At 33.8% G+C, this 22142-nt stretch overlaps 1 protein-coding gene across 1 annotated transcript in view; it reads left to right on the top strand.

Moving 5' to 3' along the window:
• LOC130445920 (putative transcription factor SOX-15) overlaps positions 1 to 22142 on the top strand; it is a 183947-nt gene that overhangs the window by 56848 nt on the left and 104957 nt on the right. Inside the window, exon 2 of the mRNA XM_056781821.1 lies at positions 10141 to 10592. Coding sequence (XP_056637799.1) covers positions 10141 to 10592 — 452 coding nt within the window. The remainder of the gene's footprint in view (positions 1 to 10140; positions 10593 to 22142) is intronic.

Raw genomic sequence — 22142 nt, forward strand, 5'->3', positions numbered from 1 at the left:
GTTTGGACTTTTCAACGTCAAAGGGATATTTTACATTTACTAGAATGCCTAAGACAAGATCATGGAGATCAGTCAGAGAATGCTATTATCAAGCAATCACTTTATTTCCCAAATTTATCGCATTGTACAAGAAAGTTCACCAACAACTGATAGAAAGAATGATACCAAAGATGTTTATCGACGAATAGTGTATGACTTTTATAAAATTTAATGCTAACATTAACTATTCATGGTTATAAATAATTAATAAAAAATATTGACAACAGATTTATGATTATAAAATTATTTTGTCGAACTTGTACAAGAATATTTATGCGTGTTTTGAATCAGAAATATAACGTATATGGAAAAACTTGGTTGCTTGCTTTCATCCGCTAAAAATATTTCCCAATTCTTGTGTGCCAACTACGAAGACTGACCCCAACTTTCTTTGAGAATTGGTTCACCGAATAGTTTCTTCCAAACTTACATACCTTATTGAAATGGCCCTCGTATTACTGTTGTTTAATACCATAAAAATGGTTTGGTTTACATTGAAAGTGAAACCACGAAAATTATTGTTGACTCACTATAAATATTTGATCTGGACGATTCCAGTTTCGGACACTTATGGTTCTGTTCAGTGAAAAAGGTTTTTTCTCTACAATATATTTTTCTTCCCTGTATTTAATACCGTTTTGTTTTTATTTTGTATCTTTTCTATAACTTTGTTGGGAATTTTTTCTTATATTTGTTGTGTAGGAATCAACGGAGTTTGAGAAGTACTGCACAATCAGTACTAGAAGCAATCCTAAGCTTGCAGCTTATAGAATTGTTCACGAAAATTGTAGCTTTAAATGGCAATGTCTTCTGGAGGAAAAATAATTATGGAATACAACTATCCTGCAGGAAGTAAGAAAAATAGGAGGAAAGAGAATATCTGTTAGCCAATAACAAACGCCTTCAAGGAAAGAATTGAAGTAAATATTACTATAAAGAACAATGAGTGTGTTTTCAAAGAAACTGATTCTCCAAAAGTCGTACAAACGAAAAGCTAGATGTAATATCATTCAAACGAAAATCTACTTGATGCAGAAGGCTGCAAGACTAATAAGAAAAAAGTGGTGAATCAAATAGAAACACAATTATCTACAATCAGCCAGGCAATGGTAATATGTTGCGGTAAGAAACTCTCCTGAATTCGTGACACTGGAGTAAGCCTCTGTTGTATTTGTATCTGCTAGATACAGCGCGACCAAAAGCGGCAGTTTATATTCAGATTTAGTTGGGATAAGTTCTCGTGCATTTTGACGTTTTGTAATTATTCAAACGTAAATTTTATTGTTTTTAAGTATTTATTTGTTTATTTGGATATACAAAAAATTAATGTTAGTTTCATATGTCCCGAAAAAAGGAAAAACCGTATTTCCAGTTTGCATGTGGCGTCGAACGAAGTGGAAGAAGATGCTTCAAAAAAGCCAGAAATAATATCATTTTATAACAACACAAAATCCGGCGTTAATGTAGTCGACAAGCTTTGCGCTACTTATAATGTTGCTAGATAAACTAAGAGGTGGCCTATGGTAATTTTTTACCATTTACTGAACGTAGCTCTAATCAACTCGCGGGTGATATTTCTTGAAAACAAAAATACGTTTGTCACAAGAAGAGAATATTTGAAAAAATTAGGACTAGCCTTGCTAGATGAACAACAAAAAGTGAGGGCCCAAATAAAAAGTCTTCCACGACAAACCAAAGATTTGATCAAAAATTACAAAACCTTGGAAGTACAACAAGAAGTTCAAGAGACAACACCTGGACCAAGTAAAAGAAAGCGATGCGAACCATGCTATGTAGAAAATAAAAAAACATCAGTGTCTGCATATTGTTGTAGAAAATGTGGAATTCATTTATGTATAAAACTCCATACAAATATGATTTGTAATAAATGTTATAATAAAGAAATTGAAGAGGGTGATTATTCCGATTAATTTTATAAGTTTGTAAAATATTTTGAATAAATAATGTAACTTTAAACCTAGTTCTGGCGATAACCTAATTAAAATTTCACACATTTTACATATAAAATAATTATTTTTTTTACTTGCAAAAATGTTAAATTGAAAGTGGAGAAAAGAAGTATTCATATAAAATTTGCTTTATTAATATATTAAAAATAATAATAACAAAAAAAATTTATTTGATATATGTATCTGCTAGATACAACGCGACCAAATACGTTAGAAATACCCGCGCGCCTAATGGAAGGTTAACAATACTCACTTCTGATCTGGCGAAAAATTCTATCACCTTCAGTGCTAAAAAATTATTCAATCAATTCAAAAGCTCCAGAACTGAAAATGGCAAATACATTTACTCGTAAAAATGTTTCGGATGGAACAAAGGAAATTCTGTATGAGATTTCCACAATTCCCCATAATTCAATTTACTATGAAATAAGATATTATATATGTTATGATTGAGTTAAGCCAAATTATTATTTTATATTATCTAATATAAAGTTGTGTCATTTTGTCCATAAAATTGTGAAATTTTATTATGACAATAATATATTTATTTCGAAAAAAATTCAGAATCAGATATAGAAATTTCATTCTGAGTAGAAAATGCTTGAGCATTAGCTATAGAAGTGAATAAAATGGGAGGGTGGTTAGCTAATCAACTAGCGAATTAACTAAGTCTTCACATTGTAGAAAATAAGGGGACCTCAGGCCTCCGATTGTCCGAATACACCATGATCAATATAGATCGAGGTTTTCGGCATAATCGGATCTAAACTTGTTATATTTCCGTTCTATCTTTCATTTTAACCTCCTTTAGACTCCTTTCATTCGTTCTATAAAGCTTTTTAATAAATTTGATTTTCCCGCTATATTTTTACTAATTTTTCTTGCTCTCTGTTTGTATTATAACTTCGTTCTTATCTATTTCACATTTCACCTCTCTACATTTTCTTTTTGTACGTTTCAATCGTTAATAGAAAACAATAACCAAACTCTCTTCTAATAGCACAGTTGTTTTACTGAAATTATTAATATCCTAACAAATATGCTGTTCTTTTGACTGTGATAATACAGTATATATATATAAATAGTATACTTTTAATACACGATCTAGTATATAATCGAACCTCATATATGCTGATAGAGTTTAATAGATGCATCACAGTCTTTATTTCAGATTTGTTTTAAATTCGAGCTTCGGAGAAAAACTATAATTATTCTTATCTTTAGTGCTAGTTTAATTTCCTTGTTTGTCATAAAACCAGCTCGAAAAAGTATTGGTAGGAGTCTGAAATTGAAACAACATCGATAATAACCGTAAAAAACAATTCAAAATCAAGGAATTTTCTCATAAATTTCAATATCTACAATAACATCGGTAGATTGTACGTGTTTATCGACACTAGTTTTTTGAAAGGTGATATAATAAATTTACTTTTACAACAAAAATTTGCAGTTGTAAATTGATTCTTAGAATATAATTGATTGCATAATATACCTACATAATATACCTAATATACACACGTGAATTAATAAGTTTCTTTTATTTCTCCAGATGATCATCCACAGTACAACACTCAAGAGATGTTATTTTGAAATATTTTTCATACATACAAATATATAAAAACCTTTTTTGAATGCATTTGTAATCTGTGATGCAAACCGGTGAGTTTCAATTTTCTAATACTTGTTCTTATTCTTTATCTATTATTCTGTTAGATTGAGTAAATCAATTAGACATTTTGGCCTCGATTCTTGTATCATAATTCACCGACAAGTAAAATGAGTTAGTCAAATACAAACAATTGAAAAAGCTATGAAATAGCATTTCCTACGAACTGAACCTTTGTTTGGAATCGGCTACGGGAAATAAAGGAAACATCAGGTAAGGAGGTTTATGGGAAAACATTCAGTTACTGGAATAATCTACAGGAGTTGAGGCAATCGACCTAAGTCAATACAATTTATTAATACTGTAGGAGTCTTTTCTGGGCTTTGCCACCTCATTCGATATCTAAAGACGCTTCTCCAGAGAATGAACGTGCAGATTCTGCTACGTGAAAGATGAATATCTTTGGCAGGTAGGACCAACCAACACCCTCAACATTCTGAAAGAGTTAATAGGCTTAGGATCTGCGCTGCCAAAGCATGAAAAGGAAACACAATATAAGCTATGGATAGCAAAGTGAATGACACCCGGAATTACATATATACGTTGTACTTTTCCATAAATTTATAAAATAGTATCACGATGTCTTGTATTTCAATTTCAACGCATTGCAAATATTTTTTTCATCATTCATTTTCCTTAATTGTTCTATCGTCACAGGGTACCTAAACAATCTATTCATTTGTTTATTCAATCCAAATTTGATTTCTGAATTTCACATTTTTCTGTTTCATTTACTTTAGCGATGACTCGCCAAGATCCAGGTGTACATGTAAGTGAGTGCGAGTTAGAGTTGAGTGAGAAAATGCTGCTATTTTTATAACCTCTATAAAAAATCAGAATGCAGATTAAAGCCGCCCTCGATCTTGAATCTCCGCACGGTATTAACTCCCTTTGAAGGAAGCTGTAATCTATAATGAAGGCAATAGCAACAATTGCTGCTATTTGCATCCACAAAGAGGACAATAGCCAGGAAAGTAGTTGTTTTATACTTCGAGGAGCTATGATTTCCGATTTATTGATATTCAGAGGAGAATAAATATATCAAGCACATCTGTATATGTACTAAATTTCATTTTATACTATTAGAAAATAGAACCGTGGATCCTTTTTTTGGTTATTAATGAAAGTGATGGGTGGTGTTGCTTTCTGTTCAGATTAGAGCTTTCGAACAAGGACGTTTTAAACCGTTCAAAACAGTTAAAAACCGGTGATCTGACATACATGACATTATAATACAGTTTCCTTATTTAACTGCTCATCATATCCTTTGTATTTTCATGTATTGATCAAATGATTACACCGATTGATATTTAGGATACCATCATTTGTCTATGTCGATTTATCTGGCTTTGAACTCTCTACAATTATGAATACTTTATTGAGAGATTCTTCATCCTGTTTCAAGAATGTTCCAACTGAAAGTATAATCACACTAAGGTGTGATTTGTAGGATGTCGGGCGAAGGGGGTTTTTGGAGGCTTTTCAAAGCGCAATAATGTACTCGAGTTCCCCTAAAAATTATTCTGAATATCTTTATTTACTCTGAATATAATTTTTTCTCATAATAGAAGCGTTACCACCAATTTTCTCTAAGTTCAAATTCACTAGGAAGAATTCGAAAGTAATCTATCCATCCTCTATGTCGATCGATACCTCAAACAAAAATTTCATCTTTGTACTTTTATAAGTGACGATTACCGTATATGCGCGAGAACTTTCTTTAGTTCGGTAATTCCATGTGATAGTGACATTTCAAGTTATGTGCTCTTTTTGTGTTGATCTTTCGTGATAGTGACACTTTACTGCGAGTATTTGAGATACATGATGAGACTGCAGATGTGTTTGCGAAGCAGTTGTTAGACATTGCAAATAATAAAGTCGTAGTGTACACCTCGACCGGATTCATCACATTACCCACAGATTCTGTCACATCACAGACTCAAAACATAAGCTTAATCAGCGTGTCTTTCCTGATATAGCGCAACAGTTCAATAACAATAATTGACTGAGTGAACGAGCAATATTGGAGGCAAAAAATAAAGATGTCGATGATCTCAATACGACCGTTCAGAATTTTCTTCCTAGACAGTTGTGTTCCTCCAAATCAGTCGACACCTTTATAAAACAGTATGGTTAGGTTAGGAATTGCCTAGATTACCACTTCACAGTTTGCAGTGAAAAGTAGGATCAGTTGTCATCGTGCTGCGTAACATTAATCAATCTCGACTGTGCAATGGAACAAAACTGGCTGTGAAAATACTGATGAATAATATCACTGAGGCAACAATCATAGAGGGAAAATACAAATCTGCGTTATACCATCTGTTATACCACTATTTATTTTCATCACATTTCATTTCTCTTCGTTCCATTTATAACTTATCGATTTGATTGAGTGCCCACAAGCATGGATTGCCATTGCTATGATTACTGTACTTAATAACTAATTTTGTTTTTGTTTTTTCTTAAACGACTTTTGATAACATTATTATACTCAGCACTTCATATTTTAATTACCCTCCACCATTCCAGCTTGGATGGCATACTTTCTGTAGTCTCACTAGTAACAGAACTACTACTTGATTTTAAATGCTCTATTTATTTTTGTGTTTATTCGCTTACCATTAATTGTTGATCCGAACGTCGCATATCACTTTTCCAGCGTACTTTTTACTGTAAATCACTTTCTTGGATTTTGTTCTTGCCATCAAAGTTAAGTACCATTGAACGCTAAACGCTGTTTCAATGATATTTATGAGGAAAAGTTTTCTCTTCTCATCTTCTTCATTCTTCTTAGTTCTCTTTTTCCAAAATGTTGCCCCTGTCGAAGGTAATTCATAGAAAAAGAGAAGAAAAGGTTTTTGATGTTGAAATTTGCTTATAAACAATTCTTTAGCAGACAAACGGATTTTATTGACCTTTAACAGCTACTATTAAAGCTACTAATAAATTACTCTAATTCAATTAAACATATATTTAGCAGAAATCCTAAGGTACAGAGTTGAAAACCTTCTATTTTTTCATGAATAAATTTGTTCCATTCTTTTTATCATTGTTTTACTTGCCATTTTTTCCCTCTTCTTTCCAATATTTCTACTATCAGCTGATTCCATGTAATCTCATTGTGCTTTCCAAATAGCTCCAAATGGCCTCTTACTTGTTATTTTGACAATGTATCAAAAACATTTTAGACCATTTTTGATAAGAAATCAATTCAAAATAACAGGTAAAATTTGACGTTCCAACCTATATCGATTTTTGTCAAAATATGATATTGACAATTTGTTTAACTATTTTTATCAATAGATCAGTTACAATATGAATATCAACATAAAAATAAAAGTAAAACAGGAATCTATGTGTGTTTTTCTGATATAGGTATTGTACTTCTTTAATGCATTTTTATTTATTTTTATCGTATTGATGACCTTTCAATTTATTCCCTAAATACTAAGAAGAATAAAACTGCATCAACAAACCACTAAATATCAAAAAAACTCACATGCTATAAGAAATATTGAAACATGGCCCAGCGGGTAATATGGCCCAAAATCGCTAGCACAAAAAGTAAAGTATTTATTCCCAGTCTCCACACACCATTGTATAGGCAACCTTTAGATGCCTCATTTTTGCGTATTGTAACTAGTTATGTTATATCTGCTGCGCTAAGCACATTCTGAGCACATTCCGCTAATTTCTTAAGCACGTTTTTCTGTAAGAATCAACGTAAACTCCTTACCCATTTAAGAGAGGTAAGTGTACGTAGTGAAGTACCTATACACAGAATATTTATTAAGTGATGAAACCCTAAGTGTTGTTTTTACCCATTATGTTCTCTGGATGTACCTTCTGTTAATATGGCCCGACGATGTGATTGGTTATATGGCCCAGGGGCCATATAACTCGCCAGTGGAATGTATTACCTTAAAACTGTTTTCTATTTCTTTTGTTTACTTTAGATTTGAGATGGGGAAGATTTACAAAAATCTGCGCAAGCATTGGTCTCAAGACCAACTTGAACAAGCAGTAGCAGCTGCCAGAAGCGGAGAATCTCAAAGAAATGTATGTTCTAGATTCGAGGTAACAAGGCGCACGTTACGGCGATATTCAGTTCAAGGCTTGTCAGAAAAGAAGCTGGGTCGTCCAAGCATATTAAATCAGGAATGATATCAACCACATTCCCAATAACTTTAATAAAGAAAAACAGCTTGCTGGTAAAGACTGGCTTGCTTTGTTTTTAAAACGAAATGACGATTTGTCCGTTCGCAAGGCACAGCCTATGAATCCTGCCCGTGCTCAGAAAATTAACAGTTGTGAGCGAATACTTCACCAAGATAACCAAACTTATGACAACATTGAATATTAAGGATAAACCCCAAAATATATACAACATGGACGAGAAAGGCTGCCGCCTCACCATTCACCATCAACAATGCGTTCTGTCCGAGAGAGAAGTACGGCGGGTTAATATGGTTGCGCCCGAACACGCCGAAAATGTAACAATCGTAGCTTGTTGTAATGCTATGGGCAACTCCATTCTACCTATGATATTGTTTCGAGGAAAACGCTTAAAACCAGAATTTTGCGATAATTTGCCTCATGGAACTATGGTAAAAATGACACCTAAAGGCTCTATGAGGACACAACTCTTCAATAACGTTCTAAGACATTTTGCTCAGTATAAATCGAACGGGTCTACACTGCTTGTGTTTGATAGAGCTACAAGCCATTTAGATTTTACCATTGCTGAAACAGCAGAGTCTCTTGGTATCACTTTATTCTGTTTGCCTTCAAATACAACACAAGAGCTCCTGCCATTGGATAAGGCTGTATTTCGCTCTTTTGAAGCAAATTAGGATCAGGAACTTTTGAGATATTGGGATACCTTCCCACAAAGAAGCCTGAACAAGAGTATGTTCAACATAATATTTTCTCGTATTTGGCCCAAGTGTATGACGGCGGAAAATATTGTGAGGGGATTTAGAGCTACAGGATTGTTCCCTCTAAATCCTGACGCAATACCTGATGCCGCATTCGCACCTTCTCTAGTAACACAAAGACCCTTGCCCCATGAAATAAATGGAAGTCTTCCGAATTCAGACGATGAATATGTCCCACTGGTGACTTTAATTAGAAGAAGTAAACCAATTCCTCAACAATCTTATCCAACTAAGACAATGAATAAGTCTTTTCAGGAAATATTTCCGACTCCTACCGAAGAACAGAATGTTGGAGAGACTAGGGTTAGGCGAAAGGTGTTAAATTATAAAGCGCAGCAAGTAACAAAAAGCCTTCGAAACTTTCAGCTCCGTCAACTTCCAAACAACGAAGTTCGATCCCACAGTACACGTGTAATCAAGCTACACAGGAGTCATCGTTATGTGCAGCTTGTGAAACAGAAGACCAACTAGATATACGAATGTGTTCAAAATGTTTCACTTGGTATCACAAAGAATGCGTTGGTCTTGAGCCTAGCGACGATGAATAGTTCCAATGCTGTTGAATGTTTCCTTTTTATATTTTTGTTATGAATTAGAATTAGGTTAATATTTTGTGAACTCATCTTAGATAATATCTTAGATCAAATCAAGAATATCAAGATAAATCATCCCGAAAAATATATAAAAAGGTATAAGAAGTGAGAAGCTGGAGAAGAAGAATTTCACATTAATTTCTATCATCCAGCTACTGATTCAATACTTAATTCTTCCCTTACTGCTTTGTTTTTAATTTTGTCTCTATGTGTAATTCCCTTCTCTCTCCTCAAGTACTTCATCTTCATTACTTATATTCTCATTTTTGTTGTATTTGCAAGCATCTAGCTTTCACTTCCACATGTTATTATCGCCTGGTATTCTGTCTGATATATATCGTCATTTTTGTTTTCCTGCGGATTTCTTCTCTACCTATAACCTTGAAAGTATATACAGTTTCGTTTATTTCTGCTTCGTCTGTTCCTATATATTCAATTGCTAAATTTTCCCATTTCTATCGTTATATTTATCTATTAATTTATTTCTCTTATATATACTACTTTTGACTTGCCATCATTAACCTTCATATTTCTCTTTTATAGTACTCTTGGTAAATTTTTGTTAAATGCATATCTTGAGGTCATCGCAAAGGTTTATTTAGAAAATTCTATTGGGTTTTACCTATAATATCTCATTCTTCTTTGCTTTTGGCAAATAGACTTGATTGTGTATTTATCTCCTCTTTCTCTTTTTTCTATTTCAAGCTATCCGAAACTGTTTGTTTAACACTATCAAAAGCTTTTTACTTAAACATTTTATTCATACTAGGTGAAAGATTTCTTCTTATTTCAATTTATTATGTATTTTATGATTAAATCATTTTATTTTGTTTATCTCTTCATAATCCAATACCTTTTGATGAAAGAAAAAAGACTATGCAATCAGATGATCATATTTTTCATTCTTCTTAAATATCTTTTTCAAATTACAGGATAATGGAGGATGCTACATCATCACCTGTACCGAATAATCATTACACAAACTGTATCTCACCGAATGCGACACCTCCTTTGCTACAACCTCAATATAGATACGAATACCAGGACGAGATGATTTCCGCATCTCAAGTGATAGCACAAGGTATCCCAAAATCTCAAGACTTGTGGGGGACGATGTCGGACTCAGTGTACGAATACAGACAATTTGACAATACTCGGTTCGGTGGTAACGATTATATGAGACCAAATTATAACGACAATATGTCCGTATACGGTCAAAGAACTAGTTTCGCACCGAAAGTTTGCGCGCCGGGCCAAAAAGTGACGAAAGAAGCCCGAATTAGGAGGCCTATGAATGCTTTTATGGTTTGGGCGAAAGTGGAGAGAAAAAAATTAGCAGACGAAAATCCAGATCTTCATAATGCCGATTTAAGCAAAATGTTAGGTAAGACTTATGGTACAAAATATTCATTTATATGGCTAGTTGAGAAATTTTTCCTTTAAGCGATTATAGCTCCATAATAGTCGTAATTGTTTTTTTTGCATATATACTAATAGATTATTGAGAAGGACGGGCAAAGTGAATATCTTCCGCCGGGAAGGTATACTACTTTGTTTATAATTTTTGATTAAATAAAAGAGAATGGATCTTATATTGATAAATATATATGGAATACAATATCAGATAAATGTCCGCCTCTGTTCGCCTCACAAATGCGAAACCTTTTGAGTACATTTTTCATCACATTCTCACACATTTCACGCTGTATTTCATTAATTTAATCACGAATATTTTGTTTGACTTGCCTTAGAGTTTTTGGTTTGTTTGCATAAACCTTACTTTTCAGATATCCCCACAAAAGAAAGCCCGGACCAGTCAAATCAGGCGACCGTGGAGGCCAATCAACATCACCATTTCTTGAAATAACTTGTGGAAAAGAGGTATCGCAGTAATTACAGTGTATTCTGGCTGTATGCGATGTGGCGCCGTCTTCTGATACTATATGTTAATCAAGCCCAAAGCATGCAGTCGTGGCGTTAAAAAGTTTTCAATCATATCACGATATCCCTGCCCATTGACAGTTACCTTTAAGCCGTTTTCAGTTCCAAATAACTAAGGTCCAATGATTCCTCCAGACCAAACTGTACACCAGATTGTCACTTTTAATAGATGCAAAGGTAACTGATGAATAATTTGAGGGTTCTCTATTGCCCAGAACCTACTATATATGAAAATCGGGGTTGTCATGGGCGAGCTGGAACATCCTATTGGTATATGTACGGCGGCGTAAATGGAAGAAGCTATTGTGTCATTTGAGGTTGATGGATTGTTTTGAACACTTGCTTGAACAGCAGTTATGTTTTCGATCTTGCAGTACGTAGTGGTACATGTTTGGGCCTATCAGCTACAGTCTCTATTCTATAAATAGTGTGTCTTGTTGGCACGTTGTTTCTCCCAAAAATTTCACGTAACTTTCTCATCGTCACAGTAGCGATGATTGATTTTGATAAAATGTTTTAACGATTAAAATACGTTGGTTTACCGAATATTTAACTAATGTTTACCAAAATGGCGGCAAAACAAAGTAGTATACCTTCCCGGCGGGAATGGGTAATTATTCACTTTGTTCCTCCCCTGGGTAAATTTGCATACAGTACCTACCTACTAGGGCAAAATGAAAATTAACCTTTTAAGCTCTGAAAATAATTAGTAACTAAGAAAACATAACTTCAACTCAAATTTAGAATAGGAACAATTATCACAAATATACTCAGCAGTGCCTTCAAAAGCAGAGCACCCAACGGGTAATAGTTGTGGCAAAGAAATGCATTCGATATAGAAATAACTCCAACCAATTCGACTGCAGGTTCCTTGAATTCCAGGAAGTGCAACTCTAGGTTGTATTTTTTTCCAGGAAAAAATTAAGAATAGCGGGAGAAAGGAACCAGCGGCATTACAACAATTGATTACAGTTGTTAACTGACTCCGTTCTGTGCTTGCCATTATTTAAATTTGTCTCTTTCCTTTCGTTGCCAATATTTCAGGTGGTTTATTATAAGTCGTAGCAATACCAGTTTCATCCATGTTGTACAGTCTAGAGCAGTATTTCTCAACGTAGAGCTTACGCTACACAGCATGGTAAATTGAATGTAAAAGGGGGAATTTGAAAAAGGACTTTTGCTCTGATCCATTTAAATGCATTGCTAGATTTTCGTACCAAAATTGGAAGAAGAAAAAAGCTAATTCCTAAATTATTGCGGCCAATAAATGGTAAAAAATCGTTTGACGATACCAAATTATCAACTCGGTTTTTTGCCTTTCTCAAGTCAGCCTCTGTACGACACACGGCAGGTTCTGTGTGAACCCCCGGACGCATCTGAATCAAAAAATCTGTGTTCCCGTGATTCTTAGCAAAAAAGAAGCAGAATCACCATCCTCGATCTGGGAGTAGTCAGACGCCAATGTTACTGGATTTATCTAATATATTAAATATGCAGTGTCAAGAGGAACGTGTAGAGATGGAAAATGATGAGTCAGTAAAAATTTTATTTAATATAAAAGGAGCGATGGTATGGCTTTGTGAGTAAATAAGTATTAACCAAATGTGCAAGGAAACTATTGTTACCGTTTCCATCTTCATATCAAGCTGAATGTTGTTTTAGTGCTGTAGATGATTTACTGGTAAATAAAGAAATTGTCTGGATATTACAGAACGGGCAGAATGTAGACTGAAACTCACTAAATTGAAACTTAACATAAAATCTCTGAGCAGCAAGCATCATGCGCAAAGACCTCGCTAAATTTAAAATATCTAATTATCGTGGAAAAAATCTTTATTAAAATTATTTCGAATAAGAATTCTAGTTTTTAATTATATTTTTTAAAAATTCACTTTCGTTAACAATTTCCTAGTTATTTCTTCATGTAACCTATCATTTCAGTCTCTCAATTGAACAATTTAATTTTTTTTATATTAAAAATTATTGATATGATACATAGGATCTAGCACGGCATAAAAAAGGTTTGAAAATACTGGTCTAGAGGCATCGATATTGTATTTTTCAATCGGGGCTTCCAACTTCAGGACTGCTTAAATCCAACCGATCTTGCTTTCGAATTCGTGATTGAAGTTTCCTAATATAAATAACCAGTCATCTTCAACTTTCATATAAGTGTGCCAATTTTTCGAGTAGGTATATTAAATTAGTTTTCTTACATAATTGAGAGCTAAATGTTTGAACTCTTTTCGCGTTAGTCTAGGGAAAACACTATCCATGTCTTTGAGATATGTTGTTAATTCTACCTCTTGGTTTCCAGTGAAAACGTGGAGAAATCAAAAAAGTTTTGAAGCAGCACTCCTACTTTCTACATGTCTTTAACAGGTTGCGTAGGCTAGACTATAATTTTTGGCATTGCTCTTCATTGACTCTCCTGGTTTTCATAAATGTATAGCCGTTTACATTACATCTGGATCTTACGAGCCTTGATTATATTTATTTATCATCTAGAATAAACATCACATACAAGGTTTGGATATTAAATAACGAGAATCGTTATGAAAAAGGGCTTTATTATAAAAAATATTCTACATTCGAATTCTCCTCTTCAATATACTTCCCCTCCCTCGCCACACACCTTTCCATATGTTTTTTCCATTGTTTGAAGTAGTGCTGGAAGTCTTTTTTGGTGGGTGCCTTTAGGGGCTCTACTTTACCGCTTCCATCGACTCAAATCGGGTCCCTTTCAAAGCAGATCTATTTTTAGCCTTTCAAGAAAATCTGAGCAGATCCGTCGACGCAAGAGCTTTTGGTCAAGAGTCAGATTTTTTGGCACCAACTTCGCACAGACTTTGTGTGTGTAATGTGTAATTCCTCGTGTAAAGTTTTTCTAACCGTTTCTTTATCGGCGTTTACAGCCTCGGCAATCATCCGGATACTCAATCGACGATCTGCACGCACAATTTGATTGATTTTGGTCTTTGTTGCCGGATTTGAATCAGTCACAGAGCGACCTGGGCGCTGGTCATTATTAGTGCTCTCTCAGCCCTCACTAAAGCGCTTACACCACTCAAAAACAAGCGCACGAGATAGAGAATTGTCCCCATAGACCTCTTGGAACAATTTATAGCATTTAGTCGGAGTTTTATTCCATTTAACGAGAAATTTGAGATTGATACGTTGCTCCTGTTTTTCGTCACACATGGTTTTGAAATTTTTATTCTTAAATATCTTTCAATAATTATTAATAGCCAGCAAAGCGGATACCTTATATCCACTTGCCCGACTAGATAGATGTCATACGAAAACTATAGTCAAATAAGTCAAACAACGATAATATTTCTGAGAAACAATATTTATAAATTTCGGAAATAACATCAGAACACCAATTTTGCTATATTAATATTTTTTTACGTAAACACCGATATCTGTTTTGTGAACGACATGCGACGCAGCCTCTCGCCCGAGTGATTCTCGTCTACTGAGCCAAGATGGCCGAACGTTACAAAAGTGGCACATAATTAAAAACAAATAATTTAAAAGTAATCTGAGGTATTTGCCTTTTCTCTTCTCTTCCGTCTTCCTCTGCACTAATATATCGAATTACATCTGGTTAAATGCAGAAACTCGAGTAAATATACTCAACGTTCCTCATAGATGAGGTGATTTGGACAAAAGTATGAGACAAATTGAGCATTCAACCAAACTATGGTAACCATACCCTAGAAATAAAGCTTATGTTTGTCGATTGACTTTTTATATATGATTTCTTAGGGATAAAACAAGAAAACTAAAAATTATTTCTTTGGGTTAATGAACTAAAAATAGAATCAACTGAACAACATATATTAAATTTAACTTTAGGATTAGATTTAGTTTTTCTGTTGAAAATCGTCAATTTTTATGTAATTATGAATATAGGTCATACCTATTGATATAAAATATTAGCGAGATTTTGCAAACTTTGCATTGTTAGAATTGACTCAAACGAAAGTAAGACCAGTTGTGGTAGTGGAAAACATCTTAAGCTATAACCTTGAAAATAGTTACGCAGAACTAAACGGCAATGAGAGAATTATCAAAGTCAGACCTCAAAAAATTCTTTTGATGGTACCATCAAATGAATTTGTATTTTATAGTCGATAAGAAGTAGAATGATTTTATTTGAACATAATATTATACTATAGTTAACATAAATAAAAATTTAATCTTCAGTTCTTGATTAGAATTGGTAATCAACATTTAAGTTGAAATTAAATTTTTTGAGCAATATGATTATGTTTCTATGAACCGAACCCGAAGGCGACAATCACATGAATCCAAAAAAGGCCTTCCCAGATGTGATGCATACATTATTTTTCTACTTACTCTAGGTATTGTCCATTATATTAGGAAATAGAAAATCTATTTTACGTACTAGTGCTAACAATACCAGATACTCCTAGTATATGAAGAATACCTAATTTAATATTATTACTCCAATACAATATTTCATCAATAAGTAAGAAGTAATCCCAGTAAGAACTAATAAGTGAGAAACAATCTCAAAGAAACGAGTTTGTTGTTATAGGGAATAAAAAATATTAATAACAATTGTCATTTAATATTGAAACGTTTATTGATTGAAGTTAAAATTAAAGTAACAAAATAACAGGCTACACGATGAGTTTGCAACCTCAGTCGAGATCGTCTTCGACTTCATTATCTGAAAATTCACTTTTGCTGTCACTATCTAAGTTTATCATTAAATTAGCCACGTTGTCCATAATATGTTCTCTTTTAATGTATTCCTTTTAAACTTGTTGTTGAATGTTATCACATTCGTGCAAATATTTTTCCAATATTCTACAGCCACTTCACAAAATGTTTTTTCTATTAATTTAAACACATCGTCTAATTTAAATGTTGCAAGCTCCGGATGATAGGGTAGTAAACTTAACGATAAAATGTCATGTTCTGCCTTGCGCATTTTTATAATTGTATAAAGTTCAGCTCTAGTTGCTCATAAAAAATATTTCTTTCAGTAAACCACTTCTGCATTGCATCTTCTTCTATCTATCTAAGAAGGAGAGCAATAGCCCTCTGGATCGCCCGATCTTACCGCATTAGACTTTATTAGGTATAATTTCAAAATCTATTTGCAACATATTAAAGGCGACTTTCCACCCTGTTTTCATTGCTGAGTTGTAAATGCAGAATAATTTGAACGTTTTCTTTGGTCTGTCTTCCTAGGGTGTAAAATTATTTGTCAATTATCTTGTTCACCTCACATTTTTCTTTGAAAAACTTATATTGATTGGATTCGAAAATTACTCAATCATTTTTTTATTTTGCCTTACTGCTTATTTTATTCAAATTGGTTAATTAATGAACTTACTGTATACTATAATAATTATGTATGGTTATAAATATATTTTATCCGAGCTACCAAAATCCTAATAAAATATAAAATTGTTTAACACTGCATTAATAGATATAAATATATTTTCTCCTCCTATAATGTAATTAAAGTAGCATTAAAGATGATCAGATTTATCGAGCACTGGCAACGCCGCGGATCATCTGATACTTGCAAAGAGCAAGATTTGTGCATCTCATTAGGCAGGGATTAATAGGCTTGGGAGACTACGAGATCGGCCGGCCCTCGCTTCTCATTGGTTCGAACAGTAGACGGTCGACCAATCAGGTCCGGCCTCCAATTATGCCAGTTTATTTCGTTTTGAGGTCATCTGATGGAGAAAATGGCAGAGTGTACTGTGTAGATATCTATACTTTGTTGGTTATGGTATCTGCTTAATAGTTGATTGGGAAGTCCGTTATTCTAATGGGTATTTATGTAATCAGACTTTCCTGTAACATATAAACCATTCAAACATTGATTGAAAGTTGTATGGAGTGTCGAGTTTTTATAAGACGTATAAATATGTTTATTTATTGAGTTTTGTAGGTATTTGAATAATTTATTATTTGATTACGAGGGGGAGTTGGTTAATAAAGTGGAATCAAAAGTGCACTTCTATATACAAATATAAAGAGTAACGCATATTTTCAAAATAGACTTTTGTGGTTCTAAAAGGAAAGAAAATCGAAAATTTATAGGCGAACGGCAATGATAATTAGGAAATAATATAATTTATGATGCCAAAAAGTATAAAAGGTAAAACAAATACGAAAAATTTTCTATAAGATATATCTTTACCTCCAGTTTTGAGTTGAGTAAATTCAAATATATTACATATTTTTTGTATACCCCTATTACAGTTGTGATGTATGCAGCAGGGTGAGTAGGCTGTAAGGGCTGACATATTTTGTTCAAAAGTTGAATTTGTTATCATCCGTTCTAATAAAAAAGCTAAGTACCTGGAAAAAATGTTCCTACACTTTTAACTTAAAAACACTTAGTACAAGAATGCATACACTTTTGAAGCTATTTTTCATCTGAAAGAATTTTAATAAAATCTTTGCTTTTACGAAAAAGTTTGTCCAAATCTAAATATAGCATTTCTTATTGCTACAACAGCGAGAAACTGTTCAGGTGAGAGAAGATATTCTTGCTTAGAACGAGTGAGGTTAGTTATATCGACTTTAAGTTAAGAAAAGCTGAACGCTTCAATTTTTTTCAAAATCAAAATCATCGTTTATTTGTTTCCATTCATTTTCAAGATATTCTAAAGACGTGAGTGGAAGTAGGACATTCCCGTCTTTCTTCAAAATCCCTTCAATTTTTATTAGGTCTTCAGTCGTCCTTCCTCCAAACCTGCCCAAAACCATTAGCGTCCGCTATGTTTTACAGTCGGGATAACACATGGTTCTAACATCCGTACACAAATTGTACACATCCAATGTGTACAATTTGTGTTTTTGTTCAACTGCAATATCTTAATTTTATTTAGACGTCTTAAAAGAGGTTTCTTCATTGCCACCCTTCCAAAAAGACCAGCTTTTCCCTATCGCCCTTCCACCGTAGAACTATCAAAAGACAGATCACAAAGCTTCTGCTGGATACCTATTTTTTCTCATTGTAGTCCACGATACGTCAAAACTATTAACATAACATAAGTTCAAGCAAATGTAACCGAACCTAGCATGTTACTCTTTTTGGCCGAATTTGCGAGTGAATTTAAAACGACATTGGTGAAACCGTATATCAGCTAATTCATTTAGTCCAATTTACATTCCTCGTTCGTTGCCTAATCTCTCTTAGACATCTACATCAAAACAATGCATGATGGGATATTTTCCTTTTATACAAGGTGTCAGCAAATATTGCAGCAGTGGATTGTTTTATTGACACAAAAATAAATGAAAATATCTCACAGGATATCATTCAGTTTTCAGTTTGTTCCAAAATATTACCCTTACTTGCCAACGCCTTTATCCAAAAGTTTACATTTTTTCTTTTTCCGAAAACTCCATATGGTATCATTTCTGATCAATTATGCGTATTTGAAGAAACATAAAGACATCTAGATATCAGAAACTCGCGATCTTTTTTCATATTATCATATATTTGTAAAATCAAAGGACGTCCAAAACGTTCCTCGTCCTCAACTGACTTATTTCACTACCAAATAGGTCTAGGAACCGATTGATAAGACGGAATAGGTTCATACTGATCAATTTATGTATTATTCATTTTTTTTGTAGACGGATTAATCCATGCTGCGAAAATATAATCTTGTAATCTATACTTTATTTGAACCAAATTTGGACTGAGGTCAGTGCTAACTACGGACCTGATTTGCACTATACTATAGGTACTTTGTTTTACGTTGATCGAAGCGACAGTTATTTGTTGTGCTGACGTATATCTTCAATTCTTCACATAGTGGATCTAATAACGTCATTCATTGTTAATGGTTTTGGTTTTTTTCAAAGCTACTCGTGAATGAAATCTATAAAGAGACACTTACCAATACCTTTTCATATGATGGTGTGTCATAAGTGAGACAAATTAATTAGGTTTTAATACATTTTGACATGTTTGTTCACATACATTTCGCATCGTCTTTCTCCTAAGAACAAGGGAATAAAAGTGTAAAACGTTATCAGTATCTAAAAAATTACAACTTTTATCAGATTATGATTGTGGAAAGTCGCGCGATGGATTGTGTAGGAACCAAACAACCAAAGTCAACCCCGTCTAGAATTAATAATATAAAAAAGAAAATTCGGTCTCAGTGTAATGATGGAAAACGAAAACGCAAACGAATATGAGCAACAGGTACGAAATAATAACATTCCAATAAGCGGACCAATGATTAAATAACGAATGTAATGAGTGGATAAAAACCTTCCAGCTTTTTCACACTATTATCCCCCTGATGATGTATCTAACGCCGACGAAGCGGGTTTATTCTACAAGTGTCTACCGGATAAAATATTTACGTTCAAAGGAAGGAATTTGTCCAGTATGTTCTTAAATCTATAGAAGAGGATAAAAGCCTAAAAATCAACATCCTCCAGGCCATGAGATTTGCAAGAAAAGCTTGTTTTTCTGTTAGCAAAACCACAATTAGTCATTGCTTTTCAGGATTTTGTTTCTATGGATGCTATGTATTCTTCTTTGGACACAGAAGAAGAAGAGAACTGTCAAGAGACTCCAGACTATCATTTCAAACCGTTAGGAAATGGAAGCTTTAGAAACTTTACAGAAGTATTTCGAAATGTCGAATATTGATAATTCTAATATCTTTGATCAAATTTATCCTATCATCAATCAAGTACAAACAAATATAACCGATTACTTTAAGTCATAAACTTTACAGTTCTGCTTTTTTTCGACGTAATACATTATGTATGTACATTCATACCTAAGTACATTAAATTCATAACCCCAAAATTACGCATTTTTATTAACATTTCCACCTCTAAAAATGGAATAACGACACATTTCGACCTCTGTAAGCGGAGGCCTCTGTAAATGAGACAACTATAATTTTAAACCTGCCTAATTGGAAAACTGGATTATTGGAAACCCTCAATAATTGACTTGGTCCCTTGAGATCCCAATTAACCAGGTTTCACTGTAATAGATTCAATAAATAACTATATTTTTCAGAAATTTTTTTCAAGTCTGATTCAGGATTTTTTTGTTTATTTAGGTCGTTTGATATTTGTCCTCCATATAAATACCAATAATAAAACAAACAACTCCTTCATCCATATTAAAAAATAGGTTGAGTTGGTTATATAGAATATATATCAGTTCACTCATACAATGTGAAAATTTTAAAAGATATTTTACTGGAAATCACGCTATTTAAATACCAATATTCTGAGTACCTACCTCTGACAAATTGGGAAAATCGAGCCATTCAAACTTACAACATTCCTGTGAATTATTTTATTTATTCGTATTTTAGGTTTTCATTGAATGGGTGATAAACATTTAGAAAGTAGTTGGAAAAAAATAAGAAACTTTAAAGTCAACAGAGCAGATAACATCTGTTTCACAAACAGTATTGAAATCGATCTATTTTAGAAATCTGGCTTCTTGGCCTATGTCACAAACGTATGGGCAGGAACAGGGTTTGGCATCCCAACCTTCTATAAAAATTAAAATCTCACGGTTTGCCCTCCACACTTATCGACTGGCTTAGTAGCTTCTTCAATGACCGTTCCATCCAAGTCGCTATCAATGGACATACCTCAGAAAGATGTATTCAACGCTGGTGTTGTGAATGCATCCTGTCACCAACTTTCTTTATTTTGTACATCAACTATCTACTCGATAAAACTGCAAACCTGATCTAGAGCTTTGCCCACGGTAGCACACTTGTGGCATCGTTCAAATCAATTAACCCAACTAAACTCGCCTAACACCCAAATTCGTAGGTATCAACAGATCACCACAACCGACCATTCTGGTGCGGGTTGGGAACAATATTATTGTGTTTGATGCAGCATAGACCCAAGCTATCGTTTTTACAAAGAAGGCTGGCACTGCAACTCAAAATTTGCTCCTATTTGGACATAAAATATTACCATCATTCAAATTTACTCATTGAGTGTTGAGACTGGGAGCAATATGTCCTGGCATAGTCATGTGGCCGAATTAGCTGAGACAGCTTCAGAAAAGCTCGGAGCCCTCTTAAAGACCAAAAAGCTTCATAGTTCGCAACAGATTCTTAACCTCTACAAGGTCAGATACATCCATATTCGGCACCCATGCACACCTACAGAAGAGAATAATTCGACTTATAGGCGATTCAGAGTTGATGAGAAAGTAGGACAGCTTAGAGCATGGAAGAAATGTCACTGTTCGACATAATCTCTCTTATAGCAGTATCTGCAAGGTCTACTTGACTGGAAGAATGGTAATCATAAACACCAAGTTCGCCTGCAGACCCCCAGAACGTCTATTTATTGGATCCCCTTTCCTTGGAGATGTTCATCTCTGTGAAATCAGGGCACCAAACAATTTTATCATAGGTACTAAACAAAGCAGATTGTCACATTTGTCAAAAAACAGTAAACCACTGAATTTTTTTCGAAGAAATCAATTGGAAAATTTTATCTCCTGGTTTTTATATAAAAAGTCATGAATGGAAGAACCTCTTTTCACATTAAATTGTGTAATTGAAGCGTTTTTATTGTTGCTGGTTATCGCAGAATCAAAACCAATGGATTCTTCCTCTAAAATATTAGCTACTTGGCTAAGAAATTGAAATCCACAAGTTTTTTCGCGTTCTTGGCGGCCGAGAACAGCGACAACCATCGAAAAATTTTATCAATTAGTTGGATTAACGTTAGAGAGATAGAAGGCATATCAAAAGACCACATTTTCTATAAACTGACTGAATCAAGCATTCTCGAATTATATGCACGATAGTTGTCGCGTTTACTCACTTTGGACCAAAAACGTATTTAAATGAATATTTCAAGTTGTTATTGACGGGTTTCAAACAAAATGAATCATATCTAAAAGTAGATGAAACTTCTGAAGTGAAAAAACAGTCAAGACAGTGGAGGATGTCAAAGGGCGAACCTGCTC

Source organism: Diorhabda sublineata, chromosome 6 (assembly GCF_026230105.1).
Source record: "Diorhabda sublineata isolate icDioSubl1.1 chromosome 6, icDioSubl1.1, whole genome shotgun sequence".
In the NCBI taxonomy this organism is placed as follows: Eukaryota; Metazoa; Arthropoda; class Insecta; order Coleoptera; family Chrysomelidae; genus Diorhabda; species Diorhabda sublineata.